This window comes from Callorhinus ursinus, unplaced genomic scaffold (genome assembly GCF_003265705.2).
Source record: "Callorhinus ursinus isolate GAN/ISIS: 27379988/994484 unplaced genomic scaffold, GSC_fseal_2.0 scaffold3, whole genome shotgun sequence".
Classification (NCBI taxonomy): domain Eukaryota; kingdom Metazoa; phylum Chordata; class Mammalia; order Carnivora; family Otariidae; genus Callorhinus; species Callorhinus ursinus.
Window position 1 is genome coordinate 50814386 of NW_027397065.1, and position 12905 is coordinate 50827290.

A 12905-nucleotide genomic window follows, 5' to 3' on the forward strand; every position below is an offset into this window, starting at 1 on the left:
CCCAAGAATTTATGTCAGTAAGTTTTGCCTTCACTAAGTTCTTCTGGCTATATACCTAAAGTCTCATGAATAGTGGCAATGCCAAAGCTATATTCGAGCTGCATCCAGTGTTGTTAGTGTTGTTTCTTTGCTGCATTTTCATCTTTGCAGGCCACTTCCCTCTTTCAGTTATCCATTTTTGTAAAATGCCATGTGGGTTTATCAATGGGAGACAAGGAGGAAACACACCTATACACTTTGCATTCTGTATATATATTCGTTAACAGATGTGCAGTTAAAAATCAATGACAGACTTTGAAATAAGTGAAATGATTGGGTACAGATCATGATGTGTATCTGTTATTTGCATAGTGATTTGTGGACTTTAAGTGCTAGCAGTGAAATTTGTACTTTATGCGATTAGTCACAAATTGTATACTGTGGTAATTAAAATGTTAACTGTGTTGCCAGACTGGTGTTATGTACTAAACTGTGCTGACTGAAATTCGTGCATATCAAAATTACTCAAAATGAGGACTACCTATATATAATCTGTCCTATAAGTAATGCTTTAACTTTGTTTCAAATTTTGACATATTGTTTTCATTTTCATTCAAGTTATTTTCTATATTGGATTTTTTAACATACAGGTTGTTTACACATATGTTGTTTTCCAAATATTTGTGGGAATTTTTGAGATCTTTTTGTTATTTATTTCTAATTTAATTGTGGTTGGAGAATATATTCTGTATAGTTTCTGTCCTCATAAAATTATTGCAGCTTGTTTTGAAACCCAATATGTAGTCTATTCTGATGTTTGATTCACGTGTTCTTGAAATGTGTGTTCTGTTGTTTTGGGGTATCTATAGATGTTAGGTCAGGTTCATTGATACTGATTTTTTTTTTTTTTTTGTCTACTTGTTTTAGAAGTCTTTGTGAGAGGGATGTTGGAATTTCTGGACATAATTACTAATTTTTTCCTTTCATTTTTGTTAGTTTTGGTTTGTGTGTTGTGGGCATCTGTGGTTAGGCACAGATATATTTATAATTGTTATAACTTCTTGCAAATCTCCTTTCACAATTCTGAAATATACTTCTCTGTTTCTAATAATATTTATTATCTTGAAGTCTATATTATCTAATATTAATATAGCTACTTCACCTGTCTTGTGCTTACAGTTTGCATGATTTCTTTCCCTCATCCTTTTATTTTCAGCATATTTGTCTTTGAATTTAAAGTGAATTTCTTATAGACAATGTATAGTTGATTCTTACTGTTTTATCTAGTCTGACAGTATCTGATTGGAGTATTATTCCATTCCCAGTTAAGGTAATTATTGATTTGTTTTGATTTCTTTTTGCCATTTTACTATTTGTTTTCTATTTGCTTAATCTCTTTAGGTCCTTTTTCTTTTCCTGTCTTTTATGTTGAAAGAACTTTTTTTATCATGCCATCTTAATTTCCTTGTTGAATTTTTCTTCTTAGTTCTGTCTTTGTATGTGTGATATTGCTGTGGGGATTACAGTATGATATTTAGCTGGTTGTCAGTTTCTTCCTCTTTCAGTCTTGGCAGCTTATAGGTTTCCAGGAAGGCATCCATTTCATCCAGATTGCTCAGTTTATTGGCATATAGTTGTTGGTAATAATTTCTAATAATTGATTCTATTTCCTTGGTGTTAGTCATGATCTCTCCCTTTTCATTCATAGTTTTATTAATTTGGGTCCTTTCTCTTTTCTTTTGGATAAGTCTGGCCAGTGGTTTATCAATCTTATTAATTCTTTCAAAGAACCAACTTCTAGTTTCATTGATCTGATTTACTGTGTTTCTGGTTTCTAATTCATTGATCTCTGCTCTAATCTTAATTATTTCTCTTCTAATGCGTGGCTTAGGCATCATTTGTTGCTTTTTCTCTAGTTCTTTAAGGTGTAGAGTTAGTTGGTGAATTTGGGATTTTTCTATTTTTTTGAGTGAGGCTTGGATGGCTATGTATTTCCCCCTTAGGACCGCCTTTGCAGTATCCCATAGGTTTTGGACCGATGTGTTTTTGTTCTCATTGATTTCCATGAATTGTTTAAGTTCTTTTTTGATTTCCTGGTTGACCCAAACATTCTTGAGCAGAGTGGTCTTTAGCTTCCAAGTGTTTGAATGTCTGCCAAATGTTTTCTTATGATTGAGTTCCAGTTTTAAAGCATTGTGGTCTGAGAATATGCAGGAAATAATCTCAATCTTTTGGTATCGGTTGAGACCTGATTTGTGACCCAGTATCTGGTCTATTCTGGAGAAAGTTCCATGTGCACTCAAGAAGAATGAGTATTCAGTTGTTTTAGGGTGGAATGTTCTGCATATATCTATGAGGTCCATCTGGTCCAGTGTATCATTCAAAGCTCTTGTTTCCTTGTTGATTTTCTGCTTAGATGATCTGTCCATTCTGAGAGTGGAATATTGAGGTCTTCTGCAATTAACGTATTGTTATCAATATGACTCTTTATTTTGGTTAACAGTTGGCTTATGTAGATGGCTGCTCCCATGTTGGGGGCATAGATATTTACAATTGTTAGATCTTCTTGTTGGGTAGACCCTTTAAGAATGATATAGTGTCTTTCTGTGTCTCTAATTACAGACTTTAGTTTAAAATCTAATTTGTCTGATATAAGAATTGCTACCCCAGCTTTCTTTTGAGGTCCGCTGGCATGGAAGATGGATCTCCATCCCTTCACTTTCAGTCTGGATGTATCTTTGGGTTCAAAATGAGTCTCTTGTAGGCAGCATATGGATGGGTCCTGTCTTTTTATTCAATCTGCAACCCTGTGCCGTTTTATGGGAGCATTTAGGCCATTCACGTTGAGAGTGATTATTGAAAGATATGAATTAATTGTCATGTTGCCTGTGAAGACGTCATTTTTATAGATTGTGCCTGTAAATTTCTGTTCTATATCACTCTTGGGGTCTTTCTTCTTTTATAGAACCCCCCTTAATATTTCTTGCAGGGCCGGCTTAGTGGTCACATACTCTTTCAGTTTCTGCTGGTCATGGAAGCTCTGCATCTCTCCAACCATTCTGACAGCCTTGCCAGATAAAGTATTCTTGGCTGCATGTTCTTCTCGTTTAGTACCCTGAATATGTCTTGCCAGGCCTTTCTGGCTTGCCAGGTCTCTGTGGATAGGTCTGACATTATTCTGATGTTTCTCCCTCTGTATGTAAGGAATCTCTTCCCCCTAACTGCCCTTAAGATGGTTTCTTTGGTTCTAAGATTTGCGAGTTTTACTATTACATGCCGGGGTGTTGGCCTGTTTTCCTTGATCTCAGGAGGGGTCCTCTCTGCCTCTAGGACGTGAATGTTTGTTTCATTCCCCAGATTAGGGAAGTTCTCAGCTATGATTTGCTCAAATACATCCTCTAGTCCTCTCTCTCTCTCCACTCCCTCTGGGATTCCAATTATTCTGACATTGGAACGCTTCATGCATGGTGTCACTTATTTCTCTGATTCTATTTTCATGGATTCTGAGTTGTTTTTCCCTGGCCTCCTCTTTTCCCTTTTATCTATTAAATTGTCTTCCAGGTCTCTTATTCGTTCTTCTGCCTCAGTTACCCTAGCTGTTAGATTATCTAGATTGGATTGGATCTCATTGGTAGCATTTTCAAGTTCTGCCAATTCAGCTTTCATTTCTGCCCTAGAGACTCTATGTTACCATTAATTGAATTCTCCATTCTAGCCATTGTCTTCACAATTGCTAGCCTGAATTCCATATCCGACATCTTGGTTATATCTGCATCCATTTGTAAATCTGTAGCATAAGTCATAATCTCTGAGCCTTTTCTATTTTGGGGGTTCCTCCTCCTAGTCATTCTGTTGAGGGGTGGTTGAGGGAATGTATAGAGTCCAAATTATTGACCAGAACCCAAGCAAGATGCACCTATTTTCTTGGGACTTTAAGGTTGCCGGGCTCTTGTTTTCCCAGCCTGTCTTCTGGGGGAGGGGCCTGCCGCACTGTTATTCAGGCAACCCTGTTTGAGCAGAGTTGCCCTGCCCCCCTGTGGCCGGGGATGGGCTCAGTGGGAATCATTTTTGGGGGGCTTTTGTTCTTTGGTGACTTTCCCTGGCGGCTTTCCGCGTCTCTTCTGAGAGAGCAGAAGAGACTGTTTCCAACCCTCTGCCTCAGAGCAGAGAGACCGCATTCTGTTCTTCAGTGAGGTCTCCAGGCCACACTGTCTCCGTTTCTGTCTGTGCTGCTATAAACTGCAGCGTCATGGGTTGTGCATCCCTCCGCACAGCTCCCAGTCCTCGCCTCCAGGTCGGGTTTGTCTCTGCCCTTTGTGCTTCTAAAACCGCCAGCTGCTCCCAGTTCGCTCGCGCGTGCACAACCCCACCGCTCCAGGTTTCCGCCCCAGGGCTGCCCTAAAGTCCTTTCCCCGCTGCTACGGGTCTGCGAGTCTGTGCCCCATCCCCAGTGCGTGAGGCTGTCCTTCACCAGCGGTGTAGGATCCTCACGGCCAGGCTCCCTCCCGCTGCCATTTATCCTCCGATACCTGCCCGTGGAATCACGGTTCCCTGCTTCCTACCTCAAAACCAAACCACCTGCGATATTCTGCTTGTAGAGATCCAGATCTTCTTACATCTCAGGCTGGTTTCGTGGGTGCTCAGAGTGGTCTGGTAGATATCCAGCTCAATTCCCGGGACCAGTTGAAATAGGGTCCCCTACTCCTCCGCCATCTTTTCTTCTTTATTTTTGCTTTAAAAAGCTTTTTGCAGAAAAGAAAAAGAGAAAAGGCAGACATATTTAAATTCCTTATATTTACCTACACACTAAAAAAATTGTTAGTGTCCTATGGATTTAAGGTATCATCTGGTACTATTTCGTCAGACAGAGATTTTCTTTTGTATATTTTGTAAATCAGTTCTGCTAGCGAATATTTTTGTTTATCTGCAAATGCTTTTATTTTGCCATGTTTAAAGGAGTTTCACTGGATATAGAATTCTTGGTTGACAGGTTGCTTTCTTTTAGTATTTAGAATATGTTGTTCCAGTGTTTCCTGGCCTCAGAGTTTTTGAGTGTGTTGAAACTCAGCTGGAAGTACTATTCTTCTCCTATGCATGATGTGTCATTTTTTTTCTTAACTGCTTTCAAGTTTTTTCTCTCCATTTCTCAGCAGTTTGATTTTGATGTGGCTAGTTATCTAGGTATCCTGCCTGTATTTTATGGAGCTTCTTGGATATGTAAATTAACATTTCTCACCAAATTGGGTGATTTTAAAGACAATTTTTCTTTTATTTTCTTTTTTGCCTTTTTCTCTCCCCTCTTTCTACCACTCCAGTTACACATATACTGGATGGAATGCCTATTATTACACCACAGATCTCTGAAGTTTTATTTTTTTATAATCCTTTTTTCTTTTTGTTCTTTGGGTTAGTTAATTTTTAGTGATATCTTCAAATTTCCTGATTCTGATCTTACTTTCTGCTTTCTCAAATCTAATAAGCCCATCTGGTGAAATTTTAATTTTAGCCTTAGACTTTCCATTTGGTTCTTTTATGTTTTAACTTACACAAAATTAATGTTCAGCATAGAGTAAGTTAACTAGTACCATAATCATAATACAAAAAAGTTCTCATACTCAAAATTTCCTCTTTCTGTCTCCCTGTAGTCAAACTAGTTCCTTTATATACTTTTTTCTCCTTTAAAATTACATATTTGTGTACTCATTGCCTAGCAGTCTTTTCTTTTGAGTTAATATGTTTATAATAGCTTCTTTGGGAGCTTTGTTTACAAAATTCAGCATTTGTGCCCACGTAGAGTTACTTTCTATTAATTGATTTTATTCCTTAGTTTAGGTCACAGTTTTCTGTTTCTTTCTATGTCTAGTAATTTTTGGTTGAAAATTCTACATTGTAGATGATGTGTTGTAGTCTGGATTCTTCTGATCTTCCAAGCGTTTCTTTCTTGTCTTAGAGACATTTAACTTGCTTGAGCTTAAACTGTGACATCTGTCTCTCCCATAGAGTGTCATTGCTGATGTCTCTGGTTTTTGCTTGTTTGTTTAAGTCTGGCTCTCAAGAGACTCCCCTTCACCTGGATAATGTAGAGGTGAGCTAGTGATTTGGACAGAGATTGTATTAGACATCAGAAGCCAGCGTGACTTTTACTCTTTGCTGCCTGAGTTGTGTATGTGTCAGAATACTTTAAAAATATAGCTAATTTGCGAGACTCTCCAAACTTTCAATCACTGCTAGGCTCTCTAGGATATCTTTGCACAAATATTTTAGTGATGAGTTGGGAGTATAGGGAGAGTTTATCATCTCGACTTTTCTTTGACTCTTTTACTTCCAAACTCCCATTAAGTTTCTAGCTGCTTTACTAACAGCATTACGCTGTATCCTGTGGATTAGTGTTTTAATGCCCCATAACTAGGGGTGGGAGATGGGAAAACCTTAGGAAAGAATGCCACAAGCTCCCCATTCTTACCTAATGAAGTAGAAGTTTTGGGTAAGTAAGCACTTTGCAGTTTATTACCTCCCATTGGTAGTTTTTCAGTGCCCTAAATTAGTTTTTGCTTTTTAATCATTTTATTTTTGTACTTGTTTTTTGGGGAGGAGAATTCTTCAACTACTTCATGCCACCACTGTTGGAAGTAAAGTCCATCTTTAGTTACTTATGTGATAAATTTACATGTTTCAAATGGCCCTTTGCCCTCCCAGTTCTGTCTCCTGGACCATCATGTATCATCCATTTGTTTTTAACCTCTTTTGTCCTCTACTAAATCTTTTTATCTGTTTGATTTTTCTTTTATTCTTTCAGAGAGGGAGACTAGACTTGAAAATCCTCAATTGGACATACTTGAAGGTGTTTCCTTCCCTAAGGAGATATTGGAAGGTGTAACAAGAGATCATTCATTGTACTCCATTTTTAAGGAATGGCAGGATGATGACCAGCTGGAGAGAGATCAGGAAAATGACGACAGACTTCTCAGGCAAGTCATGGCCATCAAAAACAAAACAGTTGTTGAAGAATCAGGCTATTCATATAAGGCATTAGGAAAAATGTTTCATGACTACACAGACCTAGATGCTTCAGGACAAGGACGGTATACATGTGACTCATTTGAAAAGAGCTTGGAACCTAATATAAACTTACTCAGTTGTAATAGGGGTTATGCAAGAAAAAACACTGGTGAGAATTTTAGATGTGGGAGTACATCTATTTCTTCCTATTCTAAGCATGAAAAAATTCATAATGGAGTGAAACACTGTGAAGATAGTCAGTGTGGAAAGATTATCAGCAATAAACAATCTCTTATTCAATATGTGAATGTTGAAAGTGGAGAGAAGACCTGTGTATGCATTGAATGTGGAAAATCTTTTCTAAAAAAGTCACAACTCATAATACATCAAAGAATTCATACTGGAGAGAAACCATATGATTGTAGTGCATGTGGGAAAGCCTTCAGTGAGAAGTCACATCTCATTGTACATCAGAGAACTCATACTGGGGAGAAACCTTATGAATGTGCTGAATGTGGAAAAGCCTTCTCTCAGAAATCATCCCTCATTATACATCAGAGAGTTCACTCTGGGGAAAAACCATATGAGTGCAGTGAATGTGGGAAAGCCTTCTCCCAGAAATCACCCCTCATTATACATCAGAGAATTCACACTGGAGAGAAACCTTATGAATGTAATCAGTGTGGGAAGGCCTTCTCCCAGAAGTCACAGTTGATAATACATCATAGAGCTCATACTGGAGAGAAGCCATATGAATGTACTGAATGTGGGAAAGCCTTCTGTGAGAAGTCCCACCTCATTATTCATAAAAGAATTCATACTGGGGAGAAACCGTACAAATGTGCTCAATGTGAGGAAGCCTTCAGCAGGAAGTCAGAACTCATTATACATCAGATAATTCATACTGGGGAGAAACCTTATGAATGTACTGAATGTGGAAAGACCTTCTCCCGGAAGTCACAGCTCATCATACATCAGAGAACGCATACTGGAGAGAAACCCTATAAATGCAGTGAATGCGGAAAAGCCTTCTGTCAGCAGTCACATCTCATTGGACATCAGAGAATTCACACAGGAGAAAAACCTTACGTATGCAGTGAATGTGGGAAAGCCTTCTCTCAGAAGTCCCACCTCCCAGGGCATCAGCGCATTCATACAGGAGAGAAACCTTACGTATGTGCTGAATGTGGAAAGGCCTTTTCCCAGAAGTCAGACCTTGTTGTACATCGGAGAATTCATACTGGGGAGAGACCCTATCGGTGTGCTGTATGTGGGAAAGCATTCATTCAAAAGTCACAACTCACTGTACACCAGAGAATTCATGCAGTGGTAAAATCATAAGAATGGACTAAGCACAGAAGAGTCTTCAGTATCTGCTCAAGCCTTAATAAGTAACACAAAACCCATGAATTTCAATGAGTTTGGGGGCATCTTTACTGATAAAATTTTAGAAGTGAAATAAACTTCCTAATGTATGCAATTTTTTTATCAGAGATAATACATCTGTTATATAAATAATGGGCATTTTCGCTATGGCATGTAAAACTTTTGAGATTGTGAACTGAATGATTAATATACAAGTTACATACATAGTTTATTTTGAAGTTATGTATTTATGATTATGTTACATAATAAGAATTGGACATGTGAGAATATTGTTACTGTTAACTTAGCATAATTTATAGCTGTGCAGTAATTCCCCATAGAGGACATGAAGAAAGCTTGAGTCAAAAGATGCCATGACCTAGAAACTGTGCCTGGGGGAAGGATTTGTTTGTTACCCCTAAGGGTATCTGTAAAATTATTCTTGTAGGTAGATGGAAAGATGGGTTGATAAGGTCCAATAAATGTGGTCTCTTTGTTTGTTTGTTTCATTTCAGGAATATAAGTTGATCTGTGTCAGTGGATAGACCCAGGATCTTGGAATTGACACTTCTTGCTATTTGCTTTTACTCCTCCCCTCTAGGAACTTGGTGTGATGAAAAGACGTAGATAGCCATGGGTTTTAATGCTTATTCCAGCACTCACCAATTTTGTAACTTCAGGGAAACCTTTTTTCATCCACAGTATCTGTTCCCTGATCTATATATAAAATTCTGGCAGAGACATGTTTTTAGCTCATATTTGTCCCCTTTATCTTCCCTTTCTGTTCTTTTGAAGGAGGTTGCTAATCCCCAGGTGTACACCTTTAAACTTGATTTGCATTCCAGACACTGTGTTTCTGATTCTCCTGATTTCCTTTTCTGTCTTTTTTCCATTAACACTGCCCTTGTGTCTGGTGGCCTAACTCATACGTTATGGAGACCTCACTTTTTATTTTGCAAACACATGTATGTTATGGTGCTTGCACATAAAGACCCTGTATGATGCCATCACAGATCCTGTTTTACCCTTTCCCAAAAGCACCAATTCTTTTCCTGAGAATTGAGTGGCCCTCAGAGAAAAATCCATAGGGAATGTGGAAGACATGCCTGGGATAGCCTACATGGGCAGGTATGAATCCTATCTGCTATCTCTAAAATGTTTCTGTATTCTTCGTTGTGGGCCCAACCCTTCTCCATAAGAATCTTTAGGAAAGCATCTTGATGGGGAGAAGTCATATGTAGCAGGGATGTAGTGACCTGTGTGGCTAAATATGGTTTCTGCCAGAAAGTTCCTACTTGATTCCTTCATATGTCCTTCTTAGCTGACTGTTTCTCTGTAGGGCCCCAGTGTTTACTCTGAGAAGTAAGACTCTGTATGGGAACCTCTGCAGAGGACATAGCATACCTCATAAAGATATGCAAATGTGTGTGAGAAAATTCTTTGTGTCATTGTAAACAGTTATTTATACTGGATATAATTGGCCATTTGGACCTGGGAAATAAAACCTTCAGGCATGTACCATGGAGTGATCTGCTTTGAGAGGTCTTGATGGAAATTGGCCCTACCTGGCCCTTACTATGGAAGCATGGGAAAATCAGGGTCTCTCAGGAACATACAGAAATGTGAGAAGGAAATGATAATATAGTAACACTTAAGAAATTATGTAAGGAAAATAAGGACTCGAGTTCTTACCTTCTCATGGGCCTTCCATTTTGCCTTTTCACCTTCCAGGAAACCTCACTGATCTGATCATGACATAATATGTACTATATATTGCCATAAAATATAGCAAAATCTAATACTTATTGGTGTATAGAAAATTATTCCTCTAAAGTCTGGAAAAAAGAATGCCTATTTTCACCAGTTTTATTCAACATTGCATTGAAAGACCTAGTCAGGAAAATCAGGCAAGAAAAAATTGGTATAATTGATTAGAAAGTAATAAAACATTATTTGTTGATAAAATTATATGCATAAGATGAAAATGTATAGGTTAATTATTAGAAATAGGAAGTAACAATGTTTCTGTATATAAAGTTTTCAAAAATAAAGCTTATGCAATAGATATAAAATGAAAATTTAAGGATATCAGTTACAGTGGCATGAAAAATACATCATGTCTAGAAATGTGTATTTCCAGTACTATGTTGAATAGAAGTGGCAAGAATGGGCATCCTTGCATTGTTCCTGATATTAGAGGAAAAGCTTTCTTCACCACTGATTATGATGTTAGCTCTGAGCATGCCATATATTGCCTTCATTATGTGGAAGTACGTTCTTTCTGTGACTAATTTTTTGAGAATTTTTATCATGAAAGGATGTTGAATTTTTGACAATTTTTCTGCAAAGTGTTGAGATGATTTTTTTTATCCTTTATTCTGTTAATGTGATTACCTCTATCAATTTGTATATGTTAAAACATGCTTGCATCCCAGGTATAAATCACATGATCATGGTGTATGACCCTTTAAATGTGCAGTTGAATTCTGTGTGCTTATATTTTGTTGAGAATTTGCATTTATATTCATCAGGAATGTTGGGCTTTTCTTGTAGTGCCCTTATCTGGCTTTGGTGTCAGAGTAATGCTGGCCTTGTAAAATGAGTTTGGGAGTGTTCCCTTCTTCAGTTTTTTTGAAGAGTTTAAGTAGGATTGTTGTTAATTCTTTAAATACTTGGTGGAATTCACCAGTGAAACTATTTGGTCCTGGGCTTTTCTTTTCTTTCTTTCTTTTTTTTTTTTTTTAAGATTTTATTTATTTGACAAAGAGAGCACAAGCAGAGGGAGAGAGAGGGAGAAGCAGGCTCCCTGCTAAGCAAGGAGCCCGACGTGGGATTCGATCCCAGGACCCTGGGATCATGACCCGGGCCGAAGGCAGCTGCTTAACCGACTGAGCCACTCAGGCGTCCCATGGTCCTGGGCTTTTCTTTGTTAAGATGTTTTTGATTACTGATTCAGTCTCTTACTCATTATTGGTCTGTTAAGATTTTCTATGAATGGTTCAGTCTCATGTGTTGTATGTTTCTAGAAATTTACTTCTTGGTTATGCAGTTTATTGACATAATTGTTCTAAGTGACATGATCTGTAGTATTTCTGTGTTATCAGTTATAATGTCTCCTTTCATTTCTAATTGTACTTGAGTCTTATCTCCTTTTTTCTTAGTGTGACTAATGGTGTGTTAATTTTGCTTTTCAAAAAACCAGCTTTTAGTTTTGTTGATCTTTTCTATTGTTTCTCTGGTCTCTATTTCTTTTGTTTCTGCTCTGACTTCATTATTTCCTTCCTTCTGCTAATTTTTGGCTTAAATCTTTTCTTTTTCTATGTCTTTGAGGTGTAAAGTTGATTGAGATCTTTGTTTCTTAATGTAGGTATTTATCACTGTAAACTGCCTGCTTAGAAATGCTTTTGCTACATCCAATAGGTTTTAGTAAATTGTGTTTCCATTTTCATTTGCTTCAAGATATTTGTAAAATATCTTGGTTCAGGTATGTGTTAAATTTCCATATATTTGTGAGTTTCCAGTCTTTTTTTATAAGTAGACTCATTAAGTTTCTATAATTTTTTTTTAAGATTTTATTTATTTGTCAGAGAGAGAGTAAGTGAGCAAGAGCGCACAAGCACGGGGAGCAGCAGAGGTAGAAGCAGACTCCCCACTGAGCAGGGAGCCCAATGAGGAACTTGATCCCAGGACCCTGGGATCATGACCTGAACCAAAGGCAGACACTTAACCGACTGAACCATCCAGGTGTCCCTCTCTAAATGTTTTTCTAAATCAATTATTTGATCAGTATGTGCTTCTTTACAATTTATTTCTAAATAAAGAGAAAAGTCCTAATAGTTTATTTTTGTTTTTGTTTCCCTTGCCTCAGGAGACATATCTAGAAGGAAGTTGCTGTGGCTAATGTCAAAGAGGTTACCCTATGCTTTCCTCTAGGATTTTTATGGTTCAGGTCTCACATTTAGGTCTTCAATCCATTTTGAATTTATTTTTGTGTATGGTATAAAAAAGTGTTCCACTTTCACTCTTTTGCATGTTGCTGTCCAGTTTTCCCAACACCAGTTGTTGAAGAGACAATCTTTTTCCCATTGGATATTCTTTTCTGCTTTGTCAAAGATTAATTGACCATGCAGTAGTGGGTTCATTTCTGGGTTTTTTTATTCTGTTCTATTGATCTATGTGTCTATTTTTGTGCCAGTATCATACTGTGTTGATCACTACCACTTTGTAATACAATTTGAAGTTCAGAATTGTGATGCCTCCAGCTTTGCTTTTTCAAGGTTGCTTTGGCTATTTGGGGTATTTTTCAAGGTTGCTCTGGCTATTCAGGGTCTTCTGTGGTTCCATACAAAATAAAAAGCTTCTGCACAGTGAAGGAAACCATCAACAAATCTAAAAGGCAACCATCCTGGGAACTCAGGAGAAAGCCGCGGTCAAGGTGCGGGGGGACTCCGTGTGAGAGAGTTTCATTTGCCAGTCTTGTGGTGCTAACCTGAGGAGCAGGCATCTGATTTGACACACCTCTGGAGCCTGCAGGGGTGCTGTCCTGGTGGAGACTGGCGTGA

The 12905-nt window shown here is 37.8% G+C and overlaps 1 protein-coding gene across 16 annotated transcripts in view; it reads left to right on the plus strand.

Moving 5' to 3' along the window:
• ZNF300 (zinc finger protein 300) overlaps nt 1-12905 on the plus strand; it is a 56881-nt gene that overhangs the window by 20477 nt on the left and 23499 nt on the right. For 15 of the 16 annotated variants that reach the window (XM_073890815.1, XM_073890816.1, XM_073890819.1 and 12 more), the window contains one exon: nt 6776-9861. In XM_073890815.1, coding sequence (XP_073746916.1) covers nt 6776-8319 — 1544 coding nt within the window. In that variant the 3' untranslated portion in view covers nt 8320-9861. Of the gene's footprint in view, nt 1-6775; nt 9862-12905 lie in introns of those variants that run through there. The other variant, XM_073890842.1, reaches the window with a different exon arrangement.